General features: G+C 42.9%; 1 protein-coding gene across 2 annotated transcripts in view; it reads left to right on the top strand.

Moving 5' to 3' along the window:
- The first annotated feature begins 4,690 nt into the window (after positions 1-4,690).
- Positions 4,691-25,745, top strand: part of LOC109873146 (voltage-gated potassium channel subunit beta-3-like) — a 32,215-nt gene continuing 11,160 nt past the window's right edge. The window contains exon 1 of one of the 2 annotated variants that reach the window (XM_031808158.1): positions 4,691-5,079. In XM_031808158.1, coding sequence (XP_031664018.1) covers positions 4,799-5,079 — 281 coding nt within the window. In that variant the 5' untranslated portion in view covers positions 4,691-4,798. Of the gene's footprint in view, positions 5,080-9,655; positions 11,154-25,745 lie in introns of those variants that run through there. The other variant, XM_020464710.2, reaches the window with a different exon arrangement.

Here is a 25,745-nt window from a genome sequence, read left to right as displayed (position 1 = left end):
CTTATGGGGGAGGTTGAATTTTGCTCCAGTACTTTTGCTATTGATTGGGTTGGTGGTTAAAAACATGTCGTGGGATTCATGTGGGACCGGGGAAAAGCTGTGCAACAAATCAAATCTAATTTTATTGTCCACGTCCACAGATTTGCAGATGTTATCGCATATATGTATTCCAGACTCAGACATTGCTCATTCTGATATTTCTTTCTTTTTACTTTTCCAGTTATCTGCGTATTGTTTTGTATTGCTAGGTATTACTGCACTGTTGGCACTAGAAACACAAGCATTTCGCTGTATATACAGTACCAGTCAAAAGTTTGGACACACCTTTTCTTTATTTTTACTATTTATACATTGCAGAATAATAGTGAAGACATCAAAACTATGAAATAACACATATGGAATAATGTTGTAGACAAAAAAGTGTTAAACAAATCTAAATATATTTTAGATTTGAAATTCTTCAAAGTAGCCACCCTTTGCCTTGATGACAGCTTTGCACACTCTTGGCATTCTCTCAACCAGCTTCACCTGGAATGATTTTCCAACCATCTTGAAGGAGTTCCCACATATTCTGAGCACTTGTTGGCTGCCTTTCCTTCTCTCTGCGGTCATCCCAAACCATCTCAATTGGGTTGAGGTCGGTTGATTGTGGAGGCCAGGTCATCTGATGGCAGGACTCCATTACTCTCCTTCTTGATCAAATAGCCCTTACACAGCCTGGAGATGTGTTGGGTCATTGTCCTTTTGAAAAACAAATGATAGTCCCACTAAGCACAACCAGATGGGATGGCATATCACTGCAGAATGCTGGTTAAGTGGGCCTTGAATTCTAAATTAATCACTGACAGTGTCACCAGCAAAGCACCCCCACACCATCACATCTCCTCATCCATGCTTCATGGTGGTAACCACACATTCGGAGATCATCCGTTCACCTACTCCATTCACCGTCTCACAAAGACACGGCCGATGAGAAAAAATAAGGCAAAGGGTGGCTATTTGAAGAATCTAAAATCTAAAATATATTTTGATTTGTTTAACACTTTTTTGTCGACAACATCATTCCATATGTGTTATTTCATAGTTTTGATGTCTTCACTATTATTCTACATTGTAGAAAATAGTCAAAAATTAAGAAAAACCATTGAATGAGTAGATGTGTCCAAACTTTTGACTGGTACTATATATATATATATATAATGGTGAGTATAGACAGTATATTAATAGAAAAGGTGTGTACAGCAGTAGTTATAATCGATGAGCCAATAATAGAAAACAGTATATGCATATAAAAGAGGGTAAAACAGTATGTAAACATTTTTAAAGTGACCAGTGTTCAATGACTGTAGATAGGGAAAAGCAGTCTCGGTAAGGTGCAGGGTAGAGTACCGGGTGGTAGCCAGCTAGTAACAGTGACTAAGGTTCAGGGCAGGGTACTGGGCGGAGGTCGGCTAGTGGTAACTGTTTTACAGTCTGATAGCCTGGAGATAGAAGCTAAGTCTCTCGGTACGTGTGAAGGTGTAATGCACCTCTACTGTCTCCTCCTAGATGGTAGCGGGGTGAACAGGCCTTGGCTCGGGTGGCTGAGGTCCTTGATGATCTTCTTGGTCTTCCTGTGACACAGAGTTCTGTTGATGTCCTGGAGGGCAGGTAGTGTGCCCCCGATGATGCGTTGGGCTGACCACACCACCCTCTGTAGAGCCCTGCGGTTGTGGGCGGTGCAATTGCCATACCAGGTGGTGATGCAGCCCGTCAGGATGCTCTCAAGGGTGCACCTGTAGAAGTTTGTGAGGGTCTTAGGGGCCAAGCTGAATTTCTTCATCATCCTGAGGTTGTGTCTGTGTGAAGGGACCATTTCAGGTTGTCAGTGATGTGCACACGGAGGAACTTGAAGCTTTTCACCCTCTCTACTGTGACCCCGTCGATGTGGATGGGGACTGCTTTCCCCACTGTCTCCTGTAGTCCACGATCAGCTCCTACGTTTTGTTGAGTGAGCTTCAGTAGGGATAGTGTGTAGATGGGGAATACTATAATAGAAAATCTGACTGCAGAAGATAAAGTGACCAATAGTGTCCTGACCATTTATTCTGACCATTCATTTTTATTTTATTTTTATTTTTAATACATTACTTTAGAAAAATAATAGTTGTGTTTGCAAAAGAAAATGTGTCAGTTGTCCAAACCGACTGACCTCTTCCTCTGTGTAATTGCCTTGAGGCATAGGTCAAGACAGGAAGACAGGCCCTGAATAAAATTATGTTTTAGGTCAAACTCATATGAAACATCACCTGAAATGTACTGAACTGCACTCCTGGAGGTACTGGAGGAGAATAAAGGCCACCCTAGTAATGTGTACACCCTGACTCTCCCGCACTCTTGGTAACCATGGTTGCCCAAACTATAAGGTGCCTAGGTATTGGAGAATCTTGGGGTCTGTCATTTTCAATCTCTTTCAAAGAGAGAGATTGGCTTTAGCCAGCTGCAAGTGGGATTTTAGTCAATCAAAGGAGTGCTTAGAGAAGAATAATCTCAGATAATCGTCACTCCTAGAAGACACTGCAGCATAAACCAGGGGTAACACAGCATAAACCAGGAGTAACACAGCATAGACCAGGAGTAACACAGCATAGACAAGGAGTAACACAGCATAAACCAGGAGTAACACAGCATAGACCAGGAGTAACACAGCATAAACCAGGAGTAACACAGCATAGACCAGGAGTAACACAGCATAAACCAGGAGTAACACAGCATAGACCAGGAGTAACACAGCATAAACCAGGAGTAACACAGCATAGACCAGGAGTAACACAGCATAGACCAGGAGTAACACAGCATAAACCAGGAGTAACACAGCATAGACCAGGAGTAGAAAGCATAGAAATAGTCCCTACTGCCGCCTCCACAAGACAAACTGATGAAAGTAGACCTACTGATAAATCCACTACAACAACTGAATGGGTTCTTGGAGAGTCAATGAGCTTTCAGGGAATCCATGAGTTTATCTGCACCGATGTCCGCTCATTCATTCATGCATCCAAAAGCTGTCATCAGTCAGACCTCCCGTTGTATTCAATCAGAGTTCCAGATTCCTTATGACCATGACTACTTCAAGATTCAACTTTGACAGTCAATTGCTGTGTCACCATATAGGTGGAGAATGGATTTTTCAAACCGCATGCACATTAGGAGTAAACATGTTTTCTTTACTTTAGAATAGCAAAATATATCAAGTAAAAGTCAGGCTGTTTTGCTGTGGAAATTTGTTCTGTAAAACTTGAGCGTTCTACGAGGGCTCCGGACTAGGGGTCCACAAATGTCTCCTAGGACAGTGGGCGGGGGGTTGTAGCTTTGACAGGCTGATTGAGATGAGTCATCACTTTCTGTCATTACTTACAGTCTGGTTTCTCAGAAACGAATTTGGTTCAGGCCCCATTCTTCGAGACCTAGCGGTCCTACAGTGTGTTGCTCTGAATGTTCATGAGTTGCACACCTTTTTCTCTTTCTACTTCTTTACATATGTCTCTTACTTTTATCCTCTTCCTCTTTTCTCTCACTCCTTCCCAAATAGTCTCTGTGAGATGGACAGACAGAGGAGCCCACTTCATTACATAGCAGATGCGCCCAGATGTTCCTGTCCTGTACTGTCTTACTTAAGCAGTGAGAGATGGAGTGGCAGCCCATAAGAGGCTTTTCTCCAATGAGGAGAGGAGATGTTCTCTCATAGAGCTCTCCTAAAGGGATCGTGTGAAAAACCAGAGCAGGCTGGGGCTCAGCCAGAACACTAGCCCAGCAGCTGCCAATAACACTCACCGCTGGTCAGACGCCTGTGCCAGCTGCTGGCTGGAAGCCACCCTTTCGCTCTAGAAGCCAATGGAAGCCGGAGAGCATGAACCTCGGTTGTTATAACACATCTGCTATTCACGAGGTGGATAATATCTGAAATGATTTTGGAATCAATTGACTGTTTTTATTACACTAGTGAAAGAGTCTGAGGTTGTCAATGCCCCAGGAAAAGGTCAGAGAACAGATCTCTAGACTCCTTGGCTGAGCTGCTATTGACATGGCTGTAATCTCCAGAGCTGGAGATAAAGATTTGACCTCAAAATGGGACTACAGCTGATTGATGTGTAAGTAGAGGGGTTTGGTCTCCCTGTCTCCTGCTCCTCTCTTATTTTGCTTCATCTGGGTCTCCTGCTAATCTGGGCAACTGTAAACTGGTGGGTCTTCAACATAAATCCCCCTCTGTCCCTCATCTGAGAGGGAGATAAAGATTCAGATGGCTGTTTCTGTCCATCTTCAGCAAAATAAGCAATGCTCATCAGTCCATCTCTCTTGGATCTGTTTTCCCAGTGTTTGGATGTTGTTGTCTCTTTAGGATTCATTTAGCTGGATTGTGGATTATTACGTACGCCTCTTGGAGGAGGGAATGCAACACCCTGCTACATCTCAACTCCCCGTGGAGCGAAAGACATCAGAAAAGAGAAGTCAAGACTTGTTGACGTTTCACAGGTGTTTTGCATAAGTGGGACCAGTGAATACTTTTTTATTGATTGATTCTGTCTTCAATCATATCCTACTTGTATAAACCTTGCATGTGAAGGATCAGATCTGTAACAGTGACACTGGTTTACGTACAAACTTTTGGTTGTTATTCTTTGCATTAATAACACATCTGTATCATCAAGGATTCAGTCTCCAGTCTACTTTTTGGTCACATGAATGCAAAAGAAAGAGGACTTGCAAGGCAACAAGTAAGAAAGTCAATTTCACCTCAGTCAAAATACTTTTATCAGTCATGCTTGCTGGAGGCAGAGGTGGCGGTGGCAAGGGTGGGAAGTTTTCGGTGGAGGACCTGTATGGCATCAGCAAGAAGCCCAAATCTTCGTCATCCGCTGGGGGCACAACAGTCAAGAGAGGGTCCAGGAGAGCCCAGCAGAGGAGTGAGTCAGAGATGGCCACCCAGATCCTGGAGGCCGCCCACAGGCTGGTGGAGAAACGCAGACTGGAACTGTACCTCAGAGAATGTGCAATCTCCCTGACTGACTGTGAGGCTGAACGCAGTGCCATGATATACAGGTGAGTGAGAGGGAGGGAGACAGAGAGAGAGAGAGAGAGAGAGAGAGAGAGAGTTAAAGAAAGAAAGAAAGAAAGAAAGAAAGAAAGAAAGAAAGAAAGAAAGAAAGAAAGAAAGAAAGAAAGAAAGAAAGAAAGAAAGAAAGAAAGAAAGAAAGAAAGAAAGAAAGAAAGAAAGAAAGAAAGAAAGAAAGAAAGAAAGAAAGAAAGAAAGAAAGAAAGAACTCTCACTGCATTGAGTGATACATAGTCAAATGTTTAATGGTACAAAACATAGTCATATCCTTTTAACACCTTGTATGCCCTGTCCTGGTTTAGGAGTGCACTTTCTCAGATTCAATCACTCCGTTAACTATGAGAATAGATTTCTTTAGAAATGTGTTTTAAATCTGATTTCCTAGTGTAGTGGAAGCTTTCTGATTTCACACACACATAATCAAATGAATTCTGAGAAAGATGGGATGGGATTATGTTCTTATAAGAGAGAGGAGGGCATAGGGTGTAGGTTGAGACAAATCAAAACATCAGGCTTTGGGAGAGAGACAGAGAGGGGCACAGTCTGACCTCATTACTCCTGCCATCTGTGAATAATCCACTGGCTGTTTTAAAATGACATTTTGGGCATGGAGTTGTCACTTTGAATGGCATATTGTTGGTGTGTGTGTTGTTTTTCTATTCCAGAACCCAGGTGTTTATCATCACTGGGAGATTATTTGTATGACCTAAAAGATGGTGACAGATGAGCTGCTTTTGAGAAATGGTCACCTTGCAGTTACACATTTCCCCCACTAGAGACCAACAGAATGCCGGCGTGTCCTGCACAACAGGATTTTACACACAGATGGTGTAAAATATGGTTGTATGCAGAATATTTCTGGCTGTAAAATTGTATGTTTGTGCACGACAGTCTAATCATGTTAGTAGGATGAGAGCTGCCTGTCACATTTTCTGTCAACCTCTTTTTAGCCAACAACTACCAATTTCTAGCCTATTATACCCTCAGCTTGACAGGGTCCATTGAAAACTGCGGGCAAGTGAGCCTTACTGGTTAGTCGTGATTTTACAGCCATTCAAATGTATGGTAATGAAACAGGCAGGGAGCAGGTCTCGAACCCTTACATTACTCCCTCCTTTCAAAGAGCGCGTCCTCGCGCTATCTTGCGACTCTACGTTTTACAGGAACGCGCTCACCGGACAAGCACACGCACTGTCGTGGATGCAAGGTCCGATCACTTCTGACACCGATGTAATGAAACAGGCAGGGAGCAGGTCTCGAACCCTCGACGTTCTAGCCCGAGGTCCGGCGCGCTATCGATACACAAATGTCAGTTTTGGTAGTAGGCCTACAGTAACCGGAAAAGATTGGGAACCACTGATTAGGGGTGGAAAAAATACCCAATTGTCATACTTGAGTAAAAGTACAAATACCTTATGAGAAAATGACTCAAATAATAGTGAAAGTCACCCAGTAAATAACTACTTTAGTAAAAGTCTAAAAGTATATATTTTAAATATTCGTAAGTATCAAAAGTAAATGTAATTACTTAAATATACTTAAGTGTTAGAAGTAAAATTCTAAACCATTTTACATTCCTTATATTAAGCAAACCAGATGGCACCATTTTCTTGTTTTTTTTTTAAATTGGATAGTCAGGGGCACACTCCAACTCTCACACATAATTTAGAAACGAAGCATGTGTTTAGTGAGTCCGACAGATCAGAGGCAGTAGGGATGACCAGGGATGCTCTCTTGATAAGTGTGTGAATTAGACTCTTTTCATGTCCTGCTAAGCATTCAAAATGTAACGAGTACTTCTGGGTGTCAGGGAAAATGTAAGGAGTATAAAGTACATACATGTAAAAAATATAAATAGTCAAGTAAAGTACAGATACCCCCAAAAACTATTAAAGTAGAATTTTCAAGTATTTTTTACTTAAGTACTTTACACAACTGAATACACTTTGCTACTCATTCAAAAAAAGTGTTGAATAAAAAGTGTTGACAGTGCTGGCAAGAACTCACTCATAAAAACAGCAGCTTTTTGTTGTTTTCGTTGACAGTCTCTCTCTATTCGTAGTTTTAGACGTTTTGAAATAACAGTATCAATTTAGGCTACTTTTCTGTGCGCTCTGGTTTTCACTAGTTGTGAAAATTGGCTATAAGCCTATCGTAAAAATGAATAAATACGAAAATTATCTTGTTGGTCTTAATTTAATTTTACGGTTAGGCATGAGGTTAGCAGTGTGGTTAAGTTTAGGTTTAAAATCATTTGAAGAGAAATTGTAGAAATTTGGTCATGCGGGCTTTATGGCTGTGGTAACTAGTGACGACCGGTAGGTAGCCAGGGCAGTCCTGATTTAGATTGAACTGAATTTCCCCCTAGCGGTCGCAGAACCATATCTGAATTGTGAATTCACTTCATTTAATGTTTTTTATGTTTTTATTTAAAAAAAAGATTTAACGTTTTTTTAAATATAAAACAAACAAACATTTGTTACATCCCTAATACGAAAGGGATCTGGCCATGGTGCTGAAATGAGTACAGTTATGCTCTCCCAGTGTAAACCCTACCAAAATCACTGGTCCTGAAAAACCAATAGGCTACATCAAACACTCTGCAGCACACCAAAAACAGATATTGGAAAAAAGCAGACATTTACTTATTCCTTTACCTTTACGAACTCTCCAATGCATATTTCTTCTATATTTTGTTATTGTTATTGTTATTATTTGTAATTATTCGCCTACCTCCTCGTGCCTTTTGCACACAATATATATAGACTCTTTCTTTTTTTTCTCTACTGTGTTATTGACTTGTTTATTGTTTACTCCATGTGTAACTCTGTGTTGTTGTCTGTTCACACTGCTATGCTTTATCTTGGCCAGGTCGCAGTTGTAAATGAGAACTTGTTCTCAACTAGCCTACCTGGTTAAATAAAGGTGAAATAAAAAAAATTAAATTAAAATTAAAATCTGTTTCATTCTATAGTTACACATCATCATCCCAACTCCTCTCCTGCTTAAAGATTCCACAATATGATGTAAAATGTCATTGTGCAGCTATGAAAGGCTGTGCGATTCAGTTTCTTGGCGCTGAGATAGCTCTCTAGTATATTAGCAGGTTACATTCATGCATCTGGTTACTTTGGACTTCTACCTCATCTCTGAGCAATGAACAGATTATCTCCTCTCACTGCACATATGCACTGCTCATTGATTGGCTCGCTGAACCGAGCTATCCCTGTGTGATTGGTAGGCGCTGGTCAGTGGGCACCCGTAGACAGTCGTCTGGTGTTATCAATTGAACACGGGTTCATCCCTGTAGTTTGGGGACACTTGCTCATTTGCAAGCAATGCCAGAAGGCCACCGTCATGCACTCCCATGCACAACAGCTTTACAATTATGTTATTATACACGATTCTGCAAACACAATTGAGCAGTGAAGAAGAAGCATGTATTTCACACAACTGTATATTAAATGTTGTTTCTTATGGGATATTGTGATGGCACATTTTATTTCATGAACTAAATGTGAGTAAATCTCACAGGTAAATACAAGAGAGATCCAATGCTTTAGGTTTTCTTGTCACGCCCTGATCTGTTATACCTGTCCTTATGCTTGTCTCCACCCCCCTCCAGGTGTCGCTCATCTTCCCCATTATCCCCTGTGTATTTATACCTGTGTTCTCTGTTTTTCTGTTGCCAATTTGTCTTGTTTGTCAAGTCAACCAGCATTTTGTCTCAGCTCCTGCTTTTCCTCAGTCTCTCTTTTTCTCACCCTCCTGGTTTTGACTCTTGCCTGTCCTGACTCTGAGCCCACCTGCCTGCCATCCTGTACCCTTGTCCCACTACTCTGGATTATCGACCTCTGCCTGTCTTGACCTGTCGTTTGCCTGCCCCTGTTTCTGTAATAAACATTGTTACTTCAACACCGTCTGCATTTGAGTCTTACCTGAAATGTGATATTGCTTTTAGAATCACTGATTTGTTTTGATCTCCCAGAGCACGCCAGCCAGCCATCTCGCCCAAATACCCGGTGACTTATGTCATGACTCCTTCAAAAGCCAATTAGGCAGAATGAGAGCTGTCACCACCATTCACTTATTGCACTGTATATCCTCATCCCCACATTCACTCATATCTGCCAAAAGTATTAGGCTGCATAATATACAGTACCACTTCCTCATAAACTGTGGAAGTAATTAAGAGATCCTTCGACTGCATGCCTGTGTTTCAGTATGGAGAAGGGACAAGCAGGAGATAGGGTGACAGACAGAGATACCATGACGAATGGGGGGAGGGGGGATCCTCAGTCAATATGCTTGAGTGTGAGTAGGGTTTATATAATAAACGGGGTGGCTTAACAGACCTGCATGTGCGTGTTTCTTGAGTATCGAATTTAAGGCTACCATGCAGTTCAGGTTTATCGATGTGTATGCGTATGCACCAGTGAAAGGGATTTTAGATGTTTTTCATGCGACCCCCCTCCCTGAATTGTGCTATTGATTCATGAAGAATAATGTATGTTATATGCATGTGTTAGAAAGCACCCATTCTGTTTAATGTGTAAACTATACACACACACAGAGAGAGAGAGAGAGAGAGAGAGAGAGAGAGGCGCCTCTCCCAATAATCGATTTTACGTGTCGTGATTAACACTTTGGGAGCCTCTGCAATGAGAACCAGGGATTGGAATTATAATCCTGAAGATAATTAGCCATCATCATCATCAACAGCTCAAATGAGACAGCTGGACACAATAACATAGTAGCGTCGCTTTATGCATTTGATTAGATAGTCTCAATGCTGCCCACCAATTATGCTGTGAAATGGTAACCTAATGCCATGGGGATCCTGTTTTGATGAGGAAAATGAATAGCCTGACGGATATCCGACAGAGATTATAGCAGTTATGAAATTGACAATATTCAAAGTGGATGAAATTAGCACGCCATTTGGCGGTGCTGATGTTGCCTTTTCTGCACCAGTTCGATGTCGTTGCGTGAGGCTGGGCACTATGTTAGATATAGGAAAGACATTGGATGTGTGCATGCGAAGACCATGGTGTTTTAGCGCGTGTTGAATTCTGTGGGATGTAGTACATCCCCGGTTTTTATTCGTTGTGTTTGCTTCGAAACATGCAATGCGACCCGAGGTGTGAGAAAAATGCCTGTAGCTCATGTCGTTGTTGCGCCGCACCCCGGGTCTCTAGCTGGGCTCGACAACGATAGACTAACCTCAGTTTGTGGCTGAAGAGGAGACAAGCAAGTTGATGAATGCTTTACCACCCTACCTTTTTAATTTGTAGCAAAAACATATAGCAAGCATCTTCCTCGCCTCCAGGATCTTTCCGGATGTCTCTGCAAGACTAGGCAAATCAGCCGGTTTGTTTTAAGTGAGGAATCTGTTGCGCTCCTGTGCGGTGGAGAGCGCGGTTGGAGAGGTAGCCTACCCCAGCCCGTGGAACTGCTTGATCAGCCTCCGACTACGAGCCGAGGACCACACTGTATACCAGCTCCCCGCTGATGATGGGAGGAATGTTCTGACTAGAAACCTCTTGAGACTGAGCAACACCAGACAGGAGAGGAGAGACGGAGACAGACCAGACGCTGACTCTGCGTGCCAGGTTAGGGCCTGGATTCTTGCCGGCGCCTGTGGATCTGGCTCAAAAATACAAAACTTCCCTGTTTGGGCATTTGTCTGGACAGGGACATCCTCACTGTACAAGCAGCTTGACTTTGTAGCAGAAATTTTGCAGACAGACCCTAAGCAGCATCCCAAAGAGCCTCTCCAGGGGCCAATTTAGTGAACCAGAGACTAGGCAGTGGTCACTATGCAGGTTTCTTTCGCCTGCACTGAGCACAACCTGAAGAGCCGCAGTGAGGACCGACTATGTGGCCTTCGCACCGCGCCACCCCCTGGGGGAGGTGGTGGAGGGAGCAACCAAGGGGGTAATGGCAACTACAACACCCATGGCTCAGCCAAGCCCAGGGAGCAGTTGGGGTCCCGCCCGGTTCCCCAGGGCCATGCCCACATGAAGGAAGCCATAGGGCGCCACAGCAGTATGAAATACAGGTGAGCATGGGGGAGGGAGGGGTACGGGGAGGGTTGCTGAATATTTGGGGTGGAGAGTGAAAGGGCATGCCAACAGAGGTGGCACAGACAGACTGGGAGGGTATCTGATTCAATGAGTGAATGAGAGTTTTCATGTTGTGTCTGAAGAGCGATGAAGTCTCATTGACCTCCACTTAAATGATGGATCATTATGATGAAGGACTCAGACACAGCCCCTCTCTCTGGAACATGACGGCAACTCAGGTTACCCCACTTTCACTTACCATGAAGGGCCTCTCAGACAGCCGGCTATTGCATTTCAATTAACACCTGAGTTGTAGTGGACGGGGAACAACTATGTTAGGATTACATCATTTACGTGGCTGGGAGTTTTTGTTCTTAGTGTTTCTCATGTCTATTTTTACATGTGTGTGTAAGCTACTGTGTGAAATCACAACAGCCTCACCATATATAAGCATAGAATTCATCCAGCTGTGAGCGTTGTAGTGGAAATTCAGTAATATGTATTCATTTGATAGGATTAGCGTCACCAGATAAGAACAACAATGGGACTGTTTCAATGTCACATATTGTGATATTGAAATACAACAGACAGATCTGTATTCCTTTTTAGCCTGTTCCAGAATAAGATGGAGTGTGATAGAAGTGAGTAGTCGTTAAACAGATTGACAGCTGCCTACGTCAGAGGAAAGAATCATTCCCGATCCACGGCCCCACCGCGTTATTCTGGATAGGCAATGAAAATGCCCCTTAGCTCAATCGTGACACCATTCTCTTCACTCAATTAGGTTTTCATTTAAGAGGCCATTTAAATTGGGAATGAGGCAGAAGAGGAAATGGGATGCCAGGACGTGGTGTTTTATGTCATTTGTGCATACTGCATATTGATATAATTGGATAGGGAATAACAACCTGATTAGTGGGTTTCTGTCATTGGGTTGGTTTTGAAATGAGCACGCAGCCCATAAGGCCATGGCATTGTGACTAGTGCCTAGTGCCCACAGTGTGCGTCTGTGTTATTTTCAAAGCTGCAGACATCCCTGGTCCTTACCAGACTCCCTCTGCCGGAGAACTCATCCCCAAATTCACCCTGCTGCCACCACCATCGCCTCCAGGGAACAGTGTCACTAAGCCCCACGTGCAACGGTTACTTATCAGAGAGAACTTGTTCTTTAGTTTTTTTAACATTTTCTTTATTACTCGTCTGAAACATTAATTTGACACACAACACGCTAAAATGTTATGCACGAGAATCAGTTTGAAAATGAACTTAGAATAGGAAGTCCCTTTCCCTCGCTAACTACAATGGACAGCGAAGACTATGCCAGTCTGGCCCAAAACAAGCTTAATCAGCATCAGTGCCACTGTCCCACCATCATAACATGGCGTTACCGCACACAAATATCTGCTAGGCTCATTTCAGTTCTCGTAGGGAAAACAGCAGACAGTGATGATAGTGATTGGAGTGAGCTCCCCTGTGTTGACTGTGTGAGCCTTTCTCGTTCCGCATGTCGTCATCCACTCTGAGGGAAACAGCTGAGAAAGGGGAGTGGAGGTGGAGGTTGGAGAACTCACTTCCTCCCTCCTCCCGCCGTCTCCCTTTTCTCTGCATGTTCCCTAATTGCATATACTAACTCATTAGTCAGATCATTCATCGGAGCTGAGAGGGACTCCTCTTTGGCAGGTCGCAAAATAACACTGACCACCACTCCCATTAACTCTGTCGGTCTGTCTGTCTTATTCTTTCTCTCTATAATGTTGTCTCTCACTCTCTCTCTCACTCTTACTCTCACTCCTGTCTTCCTGTCTCTTCTCTAATTCTCTCGTCCTCTCTCTCCACCATTCTACCCCTCCCGTGATCTGTCTCCCCTCTCTCTTTTTCCTCTCGTACACTCCCTTCAGCTCCTCTTCTTAGTCAACACTTGCGGTGCATTGCAGCATTCTCTGCACAGGAGCTGGGAGAAGCTGTTATGTGTAGCCTAGCGGTTAAGAGCATTGGGCCAGTAACCAAAAGGTCCCTGGTTCAAATCCCAAGCCGACTAGGTGAAAAATCAGTCAATGTTCCCCCGAGCAAGGCCCTTAACCCTAGTTGCTCCTGTAAGTTGCTTTGGATAGGAGCATCTGCTAAATGACTCAAATGAATGTTTAATGTTGGCTTTCAAATATAATGTCAGTTGTAAAAGACTATGCATGCCTTAGTATGTATGGGCATGTTTCTTTGGTGTTAAAGCATTCATTTGGGTGCTGCTTAAGTGATACGGTATGTACAAATATTACATGTATGTTGTTCCAGTTTGAGATGAAACTCCTCTGTCTAGTTGTATGTTCCAGTTGTGTGAGTGTGCTGATCTGAGTTGGAGCAGATCCATCACTGATTGTTCATCAAAACAGCCATCTCATATATAAGAGATTCCAGGATTAGAAGAGCCACTGATGGAAGAGTGACAGGGGAACAGGGTTATTGATGACGTTAAGGTTGTTAGTAGAAGTTGGTGGGAGTAGAGTAGAGGGTGTATTTGTGGTAGTAGGGCAGAGGGCGTGTGCCTGTGAGCATGCATGCTAGTGCCTGTGTGTGTGTGTTATTGTCATCGTTGGTGTGTATGTGCGTGTGCGTGTGCGTATGTGTGTGGGTGATGTGCCCCAGTGAACTGCACGCTCAGTGTGTGTCTGTATTGTGACAGTTTGTCACAGCTGTATTTGGAAGAAGCCATCGCCCGAGGAGCTGTGCACTTGCACCGAATCCACATAAAAAATATATACTACAGTTTACTATAGAATACTACAGCCCTTACTATAAATTCTGCAAACTGTAGTATACTGTACAATACTATATACTGTAGTATCCCTCAATCATGTGTAGGACTTACTATAGAATGTTGTAGTATACTGTAGAATACTATAGTAAATACCACAGTATTATCATAAAAAAAGGCACTAGTACAGTTTACATACACTTAGGTTGGAGTCATTAAAACTTATTCTTTGACCACTTCACACATTTCTTGTTAACAAACTATAGTTTTGGCAAGTCGGTTGGGACAAAAAATAGAACGCAAGTATGAACACCATGGGACCACGCAGACATCATACCGCTCAGGAAGGAGGCGCGTTCTGTCTCCTAGAAATGAACGTACTTTGGTGTGAAAGGTGCAAGTTGATCCCAGAACAACAGCAAAGGACCTTGTGAAGATGCTGGAGGAAACAGGTACAAAAGTATCTATATCCACAGTAAAACAAGTCCTATATTGACATAACCTGAAAGGCCGCTCAGCAAGGAAGAAGCCACTGCTCCAATGCCATAAAAAAGCCAGACTACGGTTTGCAACTGCATGTGGGGACAAAGATTGAACTTTTTGGAGAAATGTCCTCTGGTCTGATGAAACAAAAATAGAACTGTTAGGCCATATTAACCATCGATATGTTTGGAGGAAAAAGGGGGAGGCTTGTAAGCCAAAGAACACCATTCCAACCGTGAAGCACGGGGGTGGCAGCATCATGTTGTGGAGGTGCTTTGCTGCAGGAGGGACTGGTGCACTTCACAAAATGTATGTGCTTTGCTGCAGGAGGGACTGGTGCACTTCACACAATTGATGGCATCATGAGGAAGGAAAATTATGAGGATATATTGAAGCAACATCTCAAGACATCAGTTAAAGCTTATGTTAAAGCTTGGTCGCAAATGGGTCTTCCAAATGGACAATGACCACAAGCATACTTCCAAAGTTGTAGCAAAATGGCTTAAGGACAACAAAGTCAATGTATTGGAGTGGCCATCACAAAGCCCTGACCTCAATCCCATATAAATTTAAAGGCAATGCTACCAAATACTAAATGAGTGTATGCAAAAACACTACAGAGAATACAACAATAAAGACAGCAAAAGCACAGTGAATACAATAGTATTTATTTATTATTAAACCTTTTTTTAACCAGGAAGGGCTCATTGAGATTTAGTCTCTTTTTCAAGAGCATCCTGGCCAAGATAGGCAGCACCAAGTCATTACAAAAATGACAGCCAAACAACATGAAAAACTACAAGTAATCTAATAAAAACCATAGAATTCACAAGAGTATAAAACAGCAAATTAAAAACATTGACAGGTCAGGGAATCAGTCTCAAGATCATTCATCAGTGATTTAAAAATACCAATCGGGACAAGTTCTTCCAGTTTAAAAGTATTTTGTAAGGCGTTCCAAGACGATGGTGCGACGAGTACATAAAAGCCCTTTTACCAAATTCAGTTCGGATATTTGGAACAGGTAGCAGGATAAAGTCCAGCGAACGAAGAGAGTACCCACCACATTTCTGAACAATAAAAATGCCCAAATTAAAAGGTAGTTGTCACACTCTGACCATAGTTTGCGTTGTTTGTTTCTATGTTTTGGTTGGTCAGGGTGTGACATGAGTGGGCATTCTATGTTGTATGTCTAGTTTGTCTGTTTCGATGTGTTTGGCCTGATATGGTTCTCAATCAGAGGCAGGTGTTAGTCGTTGTCTCTGATTGGGAACAAATACCATGCTTTTGTTTGAGAAGAGCGATCAACAACAACAAAAACATTTTCCTCCATGACAGTTTTCACACATTCACATCTGAAGGTAAAATTATGACTTACGGCCTCCCGGGTGGCGCAGTGGTTAAGGGCGCTGTACTGCAGCGCCAGCTGTGCCATCAGAGTCCCTGGGTTTGTGCCCAGGCTCTGTCGTAACCGGCTGTGACCGGGAGGTCCGTGGGGCGACACATAATTGGCCTAGCGTCCTCCGGGTTAGGGAGGGATTGGTCTGTAGGGATGTCTTTGTCTCATCGTGCACCAGTGACTCCAGTGACTCCAGTGGCGGGCTGGGCGCAGTGTGCGCTAACCAAGGTTGCCAGGTGCACGGTGTTTCCTCCGACACATTGGTGTGGCTGGCTTCCGGGTTGGATGCGCGGTGTGTTAAAGAAGCAGTGCGGCTTGGGTTGGGTTGTGTATCGGAGGAAGCATGACTTTCAACCTTTGTCTCTCCCAAGCCCCGTACGGGAGTTGTAGCGAGACAAGATAGTAGCTACTACAACAATTGGATACCATGAAATTGGGGAGAAAAAGGGGTACAATTTTTTTTTTTTATGACTTACATTATTTCTCTTCCTGAGGGTCCCAGTGATCAAATTAAGTGCTGTTTTCTTTGATAAAATCCATTTTTATAGCCTAAATCGAAACATTTTGTAAACCGTTTGTGCCGTGAATTCCATTTCTATCAACTTTTTACGGAGCATTCGACGTAATTACACACAGTAAAAAAAATCTATCATTTATCTAGTCATGGTTGGTTTCAGTGCAATCCTTTGGATGTTTGTAACACAGCCAAACTTGATTGTTTTTTTTGCGGGGAGTATTGAACTGATTTGAAGACAACGAGCAATGACTTCATTGCGCACCGATAATTTTAGCGAAGCTTTGTTGATTGACTGTATTTCTGCCCAATGACCACTGATCTTCTTGAAATCTAGCTGGGTAGATAGCCAATGAGTTGAGGTAAACGCCAGTATGTAATGGTTGTGGGTTGGACCACCGTTCCTTGTTTGTATACGCACGCGTAACAAACTCCATTCTCGCCTTGACCATCAGAGTAGTTGCAGTCACGCTTGTTACGCACAGAAATGTTTTGGAAAGTAGTATTTTGGAAAGTGTTTTTGCAACGATTTCATTGAAGACATCATCGCGAATAAATCAGGAAAAGCGAAGTCCAAGTCTAAGTATATAGATTTGCACCAGATTGATTGGGAAAGTGAGACTCTTTGAGTGTTATGATTCAAACAGGAGCTGTGGAGCTGTTTTGCAAGGACAGGACGTACTTCTGGACGGGTAAGTGCTAATGCCGTTTTATGAAATATAAATATATATATTTTTTTTTTGCAATTTGCAATGAAATGTGTGATGCAATGTGTAAAGTACACATTGGCTATAGTGTGTGTGTATGTATGTGTATGACCCATAACATGTGTGAGTGTGTGTGTGTGTGTGTGTGTGTGTGTGTGTGTGTGTGTGTGTGTGTGTGTGTGTGTGTGTGTGTGTGTGTGTGTGTGTGTGTGTGCGTGCGTGTGTGTGTGTGCGTATGTATATATATATTCAAATGGAATGGAGTAGAACAGCAAACACACACATGGCCACTGCGCCTGCTAATCCTCTCCATTTCCATATGAAATAGCCATTGGGTGCTGTTCGGGGGAGGGCAGGCCCACAACAATGGCCGGAGTTGAATGGAACAGCAATTCACCTTAGTGACTGTTCCCTCTGCTCTATACAATACATATCTGTTTATTTTATGTGATGATAAAAGTCTCATACAATACAAATATTTTTTAAATGTTTTCTTTCACAGTGATAGCGACTCCGACTGGGAGCCCCCGGTGCCAAGCTGCCCGCTCTACCTCTGCCCCCTCTACTCCTGCCTCCAGTGGTGTTCATATGCCACAGTTCACTACTGCAGGCATGACTGTGCCTCAGGGCCAAAAGGGCACAGCATGGATGCGTCGTTGTGTTCTGTGTCGCATGACCTGCACCACTTGTTCAGTTTGCCTCTGTTTTACATCAGAAAGAGACTGCTATGGGACATGGCACAGGCAGCAAAATATTGTGTAGAGGACTTCCAAAGGGTCTACAGTTTATTTTTTTATTTTTTTTTATAACATTTAAAAAAAAAATATATAAATGTTTTTGTGTGTTAGAATTGCTTTTTGATATGTTGTATATAGTTATTTGTACTGTTGTATATAGTTATAGGTCATTTCACTAATTCGGCCACTTGGGTACATTTGGGCAACTTGTGAAGGACACCTGGGTGACTTCATGCTAAATGTCATGTAGCTCAAGTTATCAGTCTGAAACTTTGCACACCTACAGTTGCCCTCTTGTGTTATTCATCAAAATTATCTCCAGCATCCTATCTGACTGTGTGGCTATTCTAGTACATGTGAAAGATGATGCTACAACAATAAAAAACTGAAAACGTATGCTCTTTCCTTCTCTTTTCTTCCACCAGATCTACTGTGTTATATTCTCCTACATTCAATTAACATTACCACAAACTTCAGAATGTTTCCATTCAAATGATACCACGAATATGCATGTCCTTGCCTCTGGGGCTGAGCTACAGGCAGTTAGATTAGGGTATGTCTTCAGGTGGAAATTGAGAGCAAGGGATGCAGCCATAAGAGGTTACTAGAGAAGGCCAGCCAACCCTGGTATACAAAGTGCAGTGGTGCGTAAGGGTTTTGCAGTTTAAAATAAATCTCAAAGTGCCATGGTAAAGGGTGTCAATTGATCTCAAACACTGAGAGGTAGCATTCATATATAAAATATCCCCATAGTCTAAAGGCATAAATATAGCTGATACTAGCCTCCTTCTGGCTTCACAAGAAAAACAGGCATTATTCCTAAAATAAAATCCCAATTTCAGCTTCAATTTTTTGTAAGTTGTTGAATATGAAATTTAAAGGTGAGGCCATCATCAATTAAAATGTCAAGATATTTATATGAGGTTACAGTCTCAATCTCAATGCCCTGACAAGTAATAATAGGTGAAAAGTTCAGAGGTCTATTTCTTGCTTTAGAAAACACCATTAGTTTAGTTTTGACAGTATTGAGGATAAGCTTCAATTGACACAAGGTATGTTGAACAGTATAAAAAACATTTAGCAAGTTCTGGATTCGTTTTGTAAGAGACAAGGCACAACAGTAAATAACAGTATCATCAGCATAAAAATGATTTTGCGCATTTTGGACATTTTTGTCTAAATTATTTATATAAATAGTGAATAAGAGAGGACCAAGTACAGAGCCTTGGAGCACACCATTACAGACAGACAATTTAACAGACATGAGCCCATCAAATTGAGTGCACTGAGATCTATCAGACAGATAGTTAGCAAACCATGCAATTGCATGCTCTGAAAGACCTACACTCGACAATCTCTGCCTTAGTATAGCATGATCAACTGTATCAAAAGCCTTAGAGAGATCAATAAAAAGTGAGACACAATGCTGTTTTTTGGCAAGGGCTTCAGTGATATCATTTAGACCATGGTACTATAGTATTTATACCATAGTACCATAGTATTTTTTCATGTGGGAACCATCTGTACTGTATATCTCTCTCTTCTGCTCGTCTCAGGTGAAACCTAACTGTAGGCGTCAGCAAAGACTATAATGCTGACTTTACTGTAACAGATCAACCTGTGTGCTTCCGGTGTGCTTGTGTAATGATGTAAAGAATGTCCAGACCCCTAAAATCACCTAGCATGGCTCTGTGAGTTGAGGCAGGAGAGAAAATAGATGAGAACTTAGTGTAGGAACAGAAAGCATCTGTGCCTCTGTGTGTGTTCACTCTGTATGAGTGCAGGCGTACATGACTGTTCAGTATGTAGATTTGTGTGCATCTGCTCATCAAGTGTGAATATTCATATGAGCACACAGACCAGCAACCAGCCAGCTCATATGTAAGTAGGCTATGTGAGTTTATGTTTGTGCACTGTGTTTCTTCTATATGTCTTCATATAGTCCCCCACAGACTGACAGACAGCAGCTCTGCAGATTGCAGCACTGCGGAGGGGGGGGGGGGGGGGGGCAGTTGTCAAACATACGGACAGTGACAGTGACACTCTATCATAATCACCCAGAACCCAAAAGAAGTGTATGTTGCATATCTACCAGCAGCAGCTGTAATTCATACAATCCCCTCTGTTTGTGTGTTTGTCTCTCTGATTGTCACAGGGCCAGATCCTAACTTGATTTCAACTATTGAAGTGACATCGATGCATGATTTATGCTAAAGGCTTAGCCTCCGTTTGTGTTCTCCAAATATATTAGAGGATATAATTAGGCAAGTATATTGAGCTATAAGCCATAAGCTACTACGCCCACATGAATAAATACTATAGCATACTTCAGTATTTACTATAGAACTCTGTAGTAAACTGTAGTATAGTACTACACACCAGTATCCCTCAATCACGTGTAGTACTTCCTATAGCATTTTGTAGTAAACTATAGAATACTATACCATATGCTGTGTACTACTTACTACTTTTGTAGTAAACTGGAGAGGTCCACGGAGGTACTGCAGGAGGTCCGCGAATATATATATACACAGTTGAGGTCGGAGGTTTACATACACTTAGGTTTGAGTGCTTAAAACTCGTTTTTCAACCACTCCACAAATGTCTTGTTAACAAACTATATTTTTGGCAAGTCAGTTAGGACATCTACTTTGTGCATGACACAGGTCATTTTTCCAACAATTGTTTACAGACAGATTATTTCACTTATAATTCACTGTATCACAATTCCAGTGGGTCAGAAGTTTACATACACTAAGTTGACTGTGCCTTGAAACAGCTTGGAAAATTCCAGAAAATTATGTCATGGCTTTAGAAGCTTCTGATAGGCTAATTGACATAATTTGAGTCAATTGGAGGTGTACCTGTGGATGTATTTCAAGGCCTACCTTCGAACTATTTTCCTCTTTGCTTGACATCATGGGAAAATCAAAAGAAATCTTCCAAGACCCGAGAAAAAAATTGTAGACCTCCACAAGGTTCTGGTTCATCCCTGGGAGATATTTCCAAATGCCTGAAGGTACCACATTCATCTGTACAAACAATAGTACGCAAGTATAAACACCATGGGACAACGCAGTCATACTGCTCAGGAAGGAGACACGTTCTGTCTCCTAGAGATGAACGTACTTTGGTGCGAAAAGTGCAAATCAATCCCAGAACAACAGCAAAGGACCTTGTGAAGATGCTGGAGGAAACAGGTACAAAAGTATCTATTTCCACAGTAAAAGGAGTCTTATATCGACATAACCTGAAAGGCCGCTCAGCAAGGATGAAGCCACTGCTCCAAAACCGCCATAAAAAAAGCCAGACTACGGTTTGCAACTGCACATGGGGACAAAGATCATACTTTTTGGAGAAATGTCCTCTGGTCTGATAAAACAAAAATATAACCGTTTGGCCATAATGACCATAGTTATGTTTGGAGAAAAAAGGGGGAGGCTTGCAAGCCGAAGAACACCATCCCAACCGTGAAGCACAGGGGTGGCAGCATCATGTTGTGGGGGTGCTTTGCTGACTGGTCCACTTCACAAAATAGATGGCATCATGAGGTTGGAAAATTTTGTGGATATGTTGACGCAACATCTCAAGACATTAGTCAGGCAATTAAAGCTTGGTCGCAAATGGGTCTTCCAAAGTTGTGGCAAAATGGCTTAAGGACAACAAAGTCAATGTATTGGAGTGGCCATCACAAAGCCCTGACTTCAATCCCATAGAAAATTTGTGGGCAGAGCTGAAAAAGTGTGTGCGAGCAAGGAGGCCTACAAACCTGACTCAGTTACACCAGCTCTGTCAGGAGAAATGGGCCAAAATTCACCCAACTTATTGTGGGAAGCTTGTGGAAGGCTACCCGAAACGTTTGACCCAAGTTAAACAATTTAAAGGCCATGCTACCAAATACTAATTGTCACACTCTGACCATTATTTGCGTTGTTTGCTTCTATGTTTTGTTTGGTAAGGGTGTGATATGAGTGGGCATTCTATGTTGCATGTCTAGTTAGTCTGTTTCTATGTGTTTTGGCCTGATATGGTTCTCAATCAGTGGCAGGTGTTTGTCGTTGTCTCTGATTGGGAAATATATTTAAGTAGCCTGTATTGTATTGTGATTCGTGGGTTATTGTCTATGTGATGTTGCATGTTAGCACAGTGTTTCATTAGCAGTCACGTTTGTCTTATTATTTTTTATAGTTTGTTCAGTGTACTTCGTGTTTTTCGTCTATCATTAAATCATGCATTCACACCACGCTGCGCTTTGGTCTCCCCTTTACGACGATCGTGACAGAATAACCCACCAACAATGGACCAAGCAGCGTGGCAACGGCCAGCAGCAGCAGCGGCAAAGAACGCAGGACTCATGGACTTGGAAGAGATTCTGGACGGCGAAGGACCCTGGGCACAGCCTGGGGAATATCGCCGCCCCAAAGCAGAGCTGGAGGCAGCGAAAGCAGCGAGGCGCCGGTATGAGGAGGCAGCACGGCAGCGTGGCTGGAAGCCCGAGAGGCAGCCCCAAAAATGTATTGGGAGGGCACACAGGGAGTGTGGCTAAGCCAGGGAGGAGACCTGCACCAACTTCCTGTGCTTACCGGAGAGAGAGAGGAACCGGGCAGGCACCGTGTTCCCGCTGCGTGTGCATAGCCTGGCCCGGTTCGGTACATTCCAGCTCCTCGTATCGGCCGGGCTAGAGTGGGCATCGAGCCAGGTGCCATGAAGCCGGCTCTGCGCATCTGGTCTCCAGTGTGTCTCCTCGGGCCAGCATACATGGCACCAGCCTTACGCATGGAGTCCCCGGTTCGCCAGCACAGCTCAGTGCGGGCTATTCCACCTCGCCGCACTGGTCTGGCTACGGGGAGCATTCAACCAGGTAAGGTTGGGCAGGCTCGGTGCTCAAGATCTCCAGTGCGCCTTCACAGTCCGGTCTATCCGATTCCACCTCCATGCACCAGCCCCCCGCACCAGGCTGTCTCTCCGTCTCATCCCTACAGGTGCTCCCGCCTGTCCAGCGCTGCCAGAGCCTTCCTCCTGCCCAGCGCTGCCAGAGTCTCCTGTCTGTCCTGAGCTGCTAGAGTCTCCCGTCTGTCCTGAGCTGCTAGAGTCTCCCGTCTGTCCTGAGCTGCTAGAGTCTCCCGTCTGTCCTGAGCTGCTAGAGTCTCCCATCTGTCCTGAGCTGTCAGAGCCGCCAGTCTGTCCTGAGCTGTCAGAGCCGCCAATCTGTCCTGAGCCGTCAGTCAGCCAGGAGCTGCCAGAGCCGTCAGTCAGCCAGGACCTGCCAGAGCCGTCAGTCAGCCAGGACCTGCCAGAGCCGTCAGTTAGCCAGGACCTGCCAGTAGCCGTCAGCCAGTCAGCTGCCAGTCAGCCAGGAGCCGCCAGTCAGCCAGGAGCCGCCAGTCAGCCAGGAGCCGCCAGAGCCGTCAGCCAGCCAGGAGCCGCCAGAGCCGTCAGCCAGCCAGGAGCCGCCACAGCTGTCAGCCAGCCAGGAGCGGCCAGAGCCGTCTGCCAGCCAGGAGCTGCCAGAGCCGCCAATCAGTCCGGAGCTGCCCGTCTATCATTAAATCATGCATTCACACCACGCTGCGCTTTGGTCTCCCCTTTACGACGATCGTGACACTAATTGAGTGCATGTAAACTTCTGACCCACTGGGAATCTGATGAAAGAAATAAAAGCTGAAATAAATCATTCTCTCTAATATTATTCTGACATTTCACATTGTTAGAATAAAGTGGTGATCCTAACTGACCTAAGACAGGGATTTTTCTTCTGATTAAATGTCAGGTATTGTGAAAACTTAGTTTATATATATATGGTACCATTCAAAAGTTTGGACACACCTACTCTTTCAATGGTTTTTATTTATTTGTTACTATTTTCGACATTGTAGAATACAATTGAAAACGTCAAAACGACAAAATAGCACATATGGCATCATGTAGTAACCAAAAAAGTGTTAAAAAAATCCAAATATATGTTATATTTGAAATTCTTCAAAGTAGACACCCTTTGCCTTGGTGACAGCTTTTGCACACTCTTGGCATTCTCTCAACCAGCTTCATGAGGGATGCTTTTCCAACAGTCTTGAAGGAGTTCCCACATATGCTGAGCAATTTATGGCTGCTTTTCCTTCACTCTGTGGTCAAAGTCATCACAAACCATCTCAATTGGGTTGAGGTCAGGTGATTGTGGAGGCCAGCTCATCTAATGCAACGACATAGCGATTGGAACCAAAAGTCGCAAATTTGGACTCATCAGACCAAAGGACAGATTCCCACCGGTTTAAAGTACATTGCTTGTGTTTCTTGGCCTAAGCAGGTCTCTTCTTATTATTGGCGTCCTTTAGGACAACAAAGGAGAACAAAGTCAAGTGTGTTTCTTTGCAGCAATTCGACCATGAACGCCTGATTCACGTAGTCTTCTCTGAACAGATTTTGAGGTGTGTGTTACTTGAATTGGGAAGCATTTCTTTGGGCTGCAATCTGAGGTTCAGTTAACTAACTTATTCTCTGCAGCAGAGGTAACTCTGGGTCTTCCTTTCCTGTGGTGTCCTCATGAGAGCCAGTTTCATCATAGTGCTTGATGGATTTTGCGACTGCACTTGAAGAAACTTTCAAAATTTTTGAAATATTCTGGATTGACTGACCTTCATGTCTTAAAGTAATGATTGACTGTCATTTTTCTTTGCTTATTTGAGCTGTTCTTGCCATAATACGGACTCAGTCTTTTACCAAATAGGGCTATGTTCTGTATACCACCCCTACCTTGTCAAAACACAACTGATTGGCTCAAACGCATTAAGAAGGAAATAAATTCCAGCTTTTAACAAGGCACACCTGTTAATTGAAATGCATTCCAGGTGACTACCTCATGAAGCTGGTTGAGAGAATGCCAAGAGTGTGCAAAGATGTCAAGGCAATGGGTGGCTACTTTGAAGAGTCTCAAATATAAAATATATTTTGATTTGTTTAACACATTTTTGGTTATTACATGATCTCATATGTGTTATTTCATAGTTTTGATGTCTTCACTATTATTCTACAATGTAGAAAATAGTACAAATAAAGAAATGCTGTTGTGAATGCGTAGGTGTGTCCAAACTTTTGACTCTTACTGTATATATTGAAAGTTGAATTGATTTATTTTTTAAACTCTGAATATTGAGCAAATTACACTCATTGTAGCCAATTACACTCACTGGAGTATCTGACGTAGGCAGATGCCTATTAAAGCATCCATTAATAGGCTACCAGTGGGGCAATTGCGTCTGACTGCTAGTAAGCTTTCTTGACATGGACTTAATTTTTTGCCAACACATGGCTGACCTTTGTTTACCAGCAAAACAGCTGCTCACTGAGAAAATGTGTTTGGAGTTACCTGTTAAGAGTTCATACTTCCTCTTCCAATTATAATATCAGGAGGCCAAAATAATGAAAAACACTATCTACCAAATCTATTCACTTTAAAATGTTGATTACTTCTCTTCGTCATTATCATTCACCTGGTGATAAGACAAGACGTGGGGGAAACTACGTTTCGTTAGAGTATAATGGGTGTCCCTGGGTCGGCAGTTTTCCTGGTAAGGAGTCCCTGGGCAACAAAAGGTTGAAGACCCCTGCTGTAGAATACTATACTACACACTGTAGTATCCCTTGATCATGTGTAGTACTTACTATAGAATTGTGTAGTAAACTGAAGTAAACAGCAGTATACTGTAGAATACAGGTTATTGAAAATGTGCTCCTTTATCACTTTTCCAGTAGGTTTCATCAAGGAGAAAGTCCACACTTCTATGTCAAAGATACAGTAGTACAGTAAATACTACAGTATACTACAGGCCGCAAAAACACCACAGTACATACTACAGTATAGTTTTTAAAATAATATCTGCAAAAAACACTATAGTAAATGCTACAGTATACTACAGTAATATCCGCAAAAAGAAAAACAACTATAGTAAATACTACAGCAATGTCCGCTAAAACACTACACTACAAAAACACTATAGTAATA

Source organism: Oncorhynchus kisutch, linkage group LG28 (assembly GCF_002021735.2).
Source record: "Oncorhynchus kisutch isolate 150728-3 linkage group LG28, Okis_V2, whole genome shotgun sequence".
In the NCBI taxonomy this organism is placed as follows: domain Eukaryota; kingdom Metazoa; phylum Chordata; class Actinopteri; order Salmoniformes; family Salmonidae; genus Oncorhynchus; species Oncorhynchus kisutch.
Note: the sequence above shows the minus strand (reverse complement) of the source record. Positions and strands in the feature narration are given on the sequence as shown.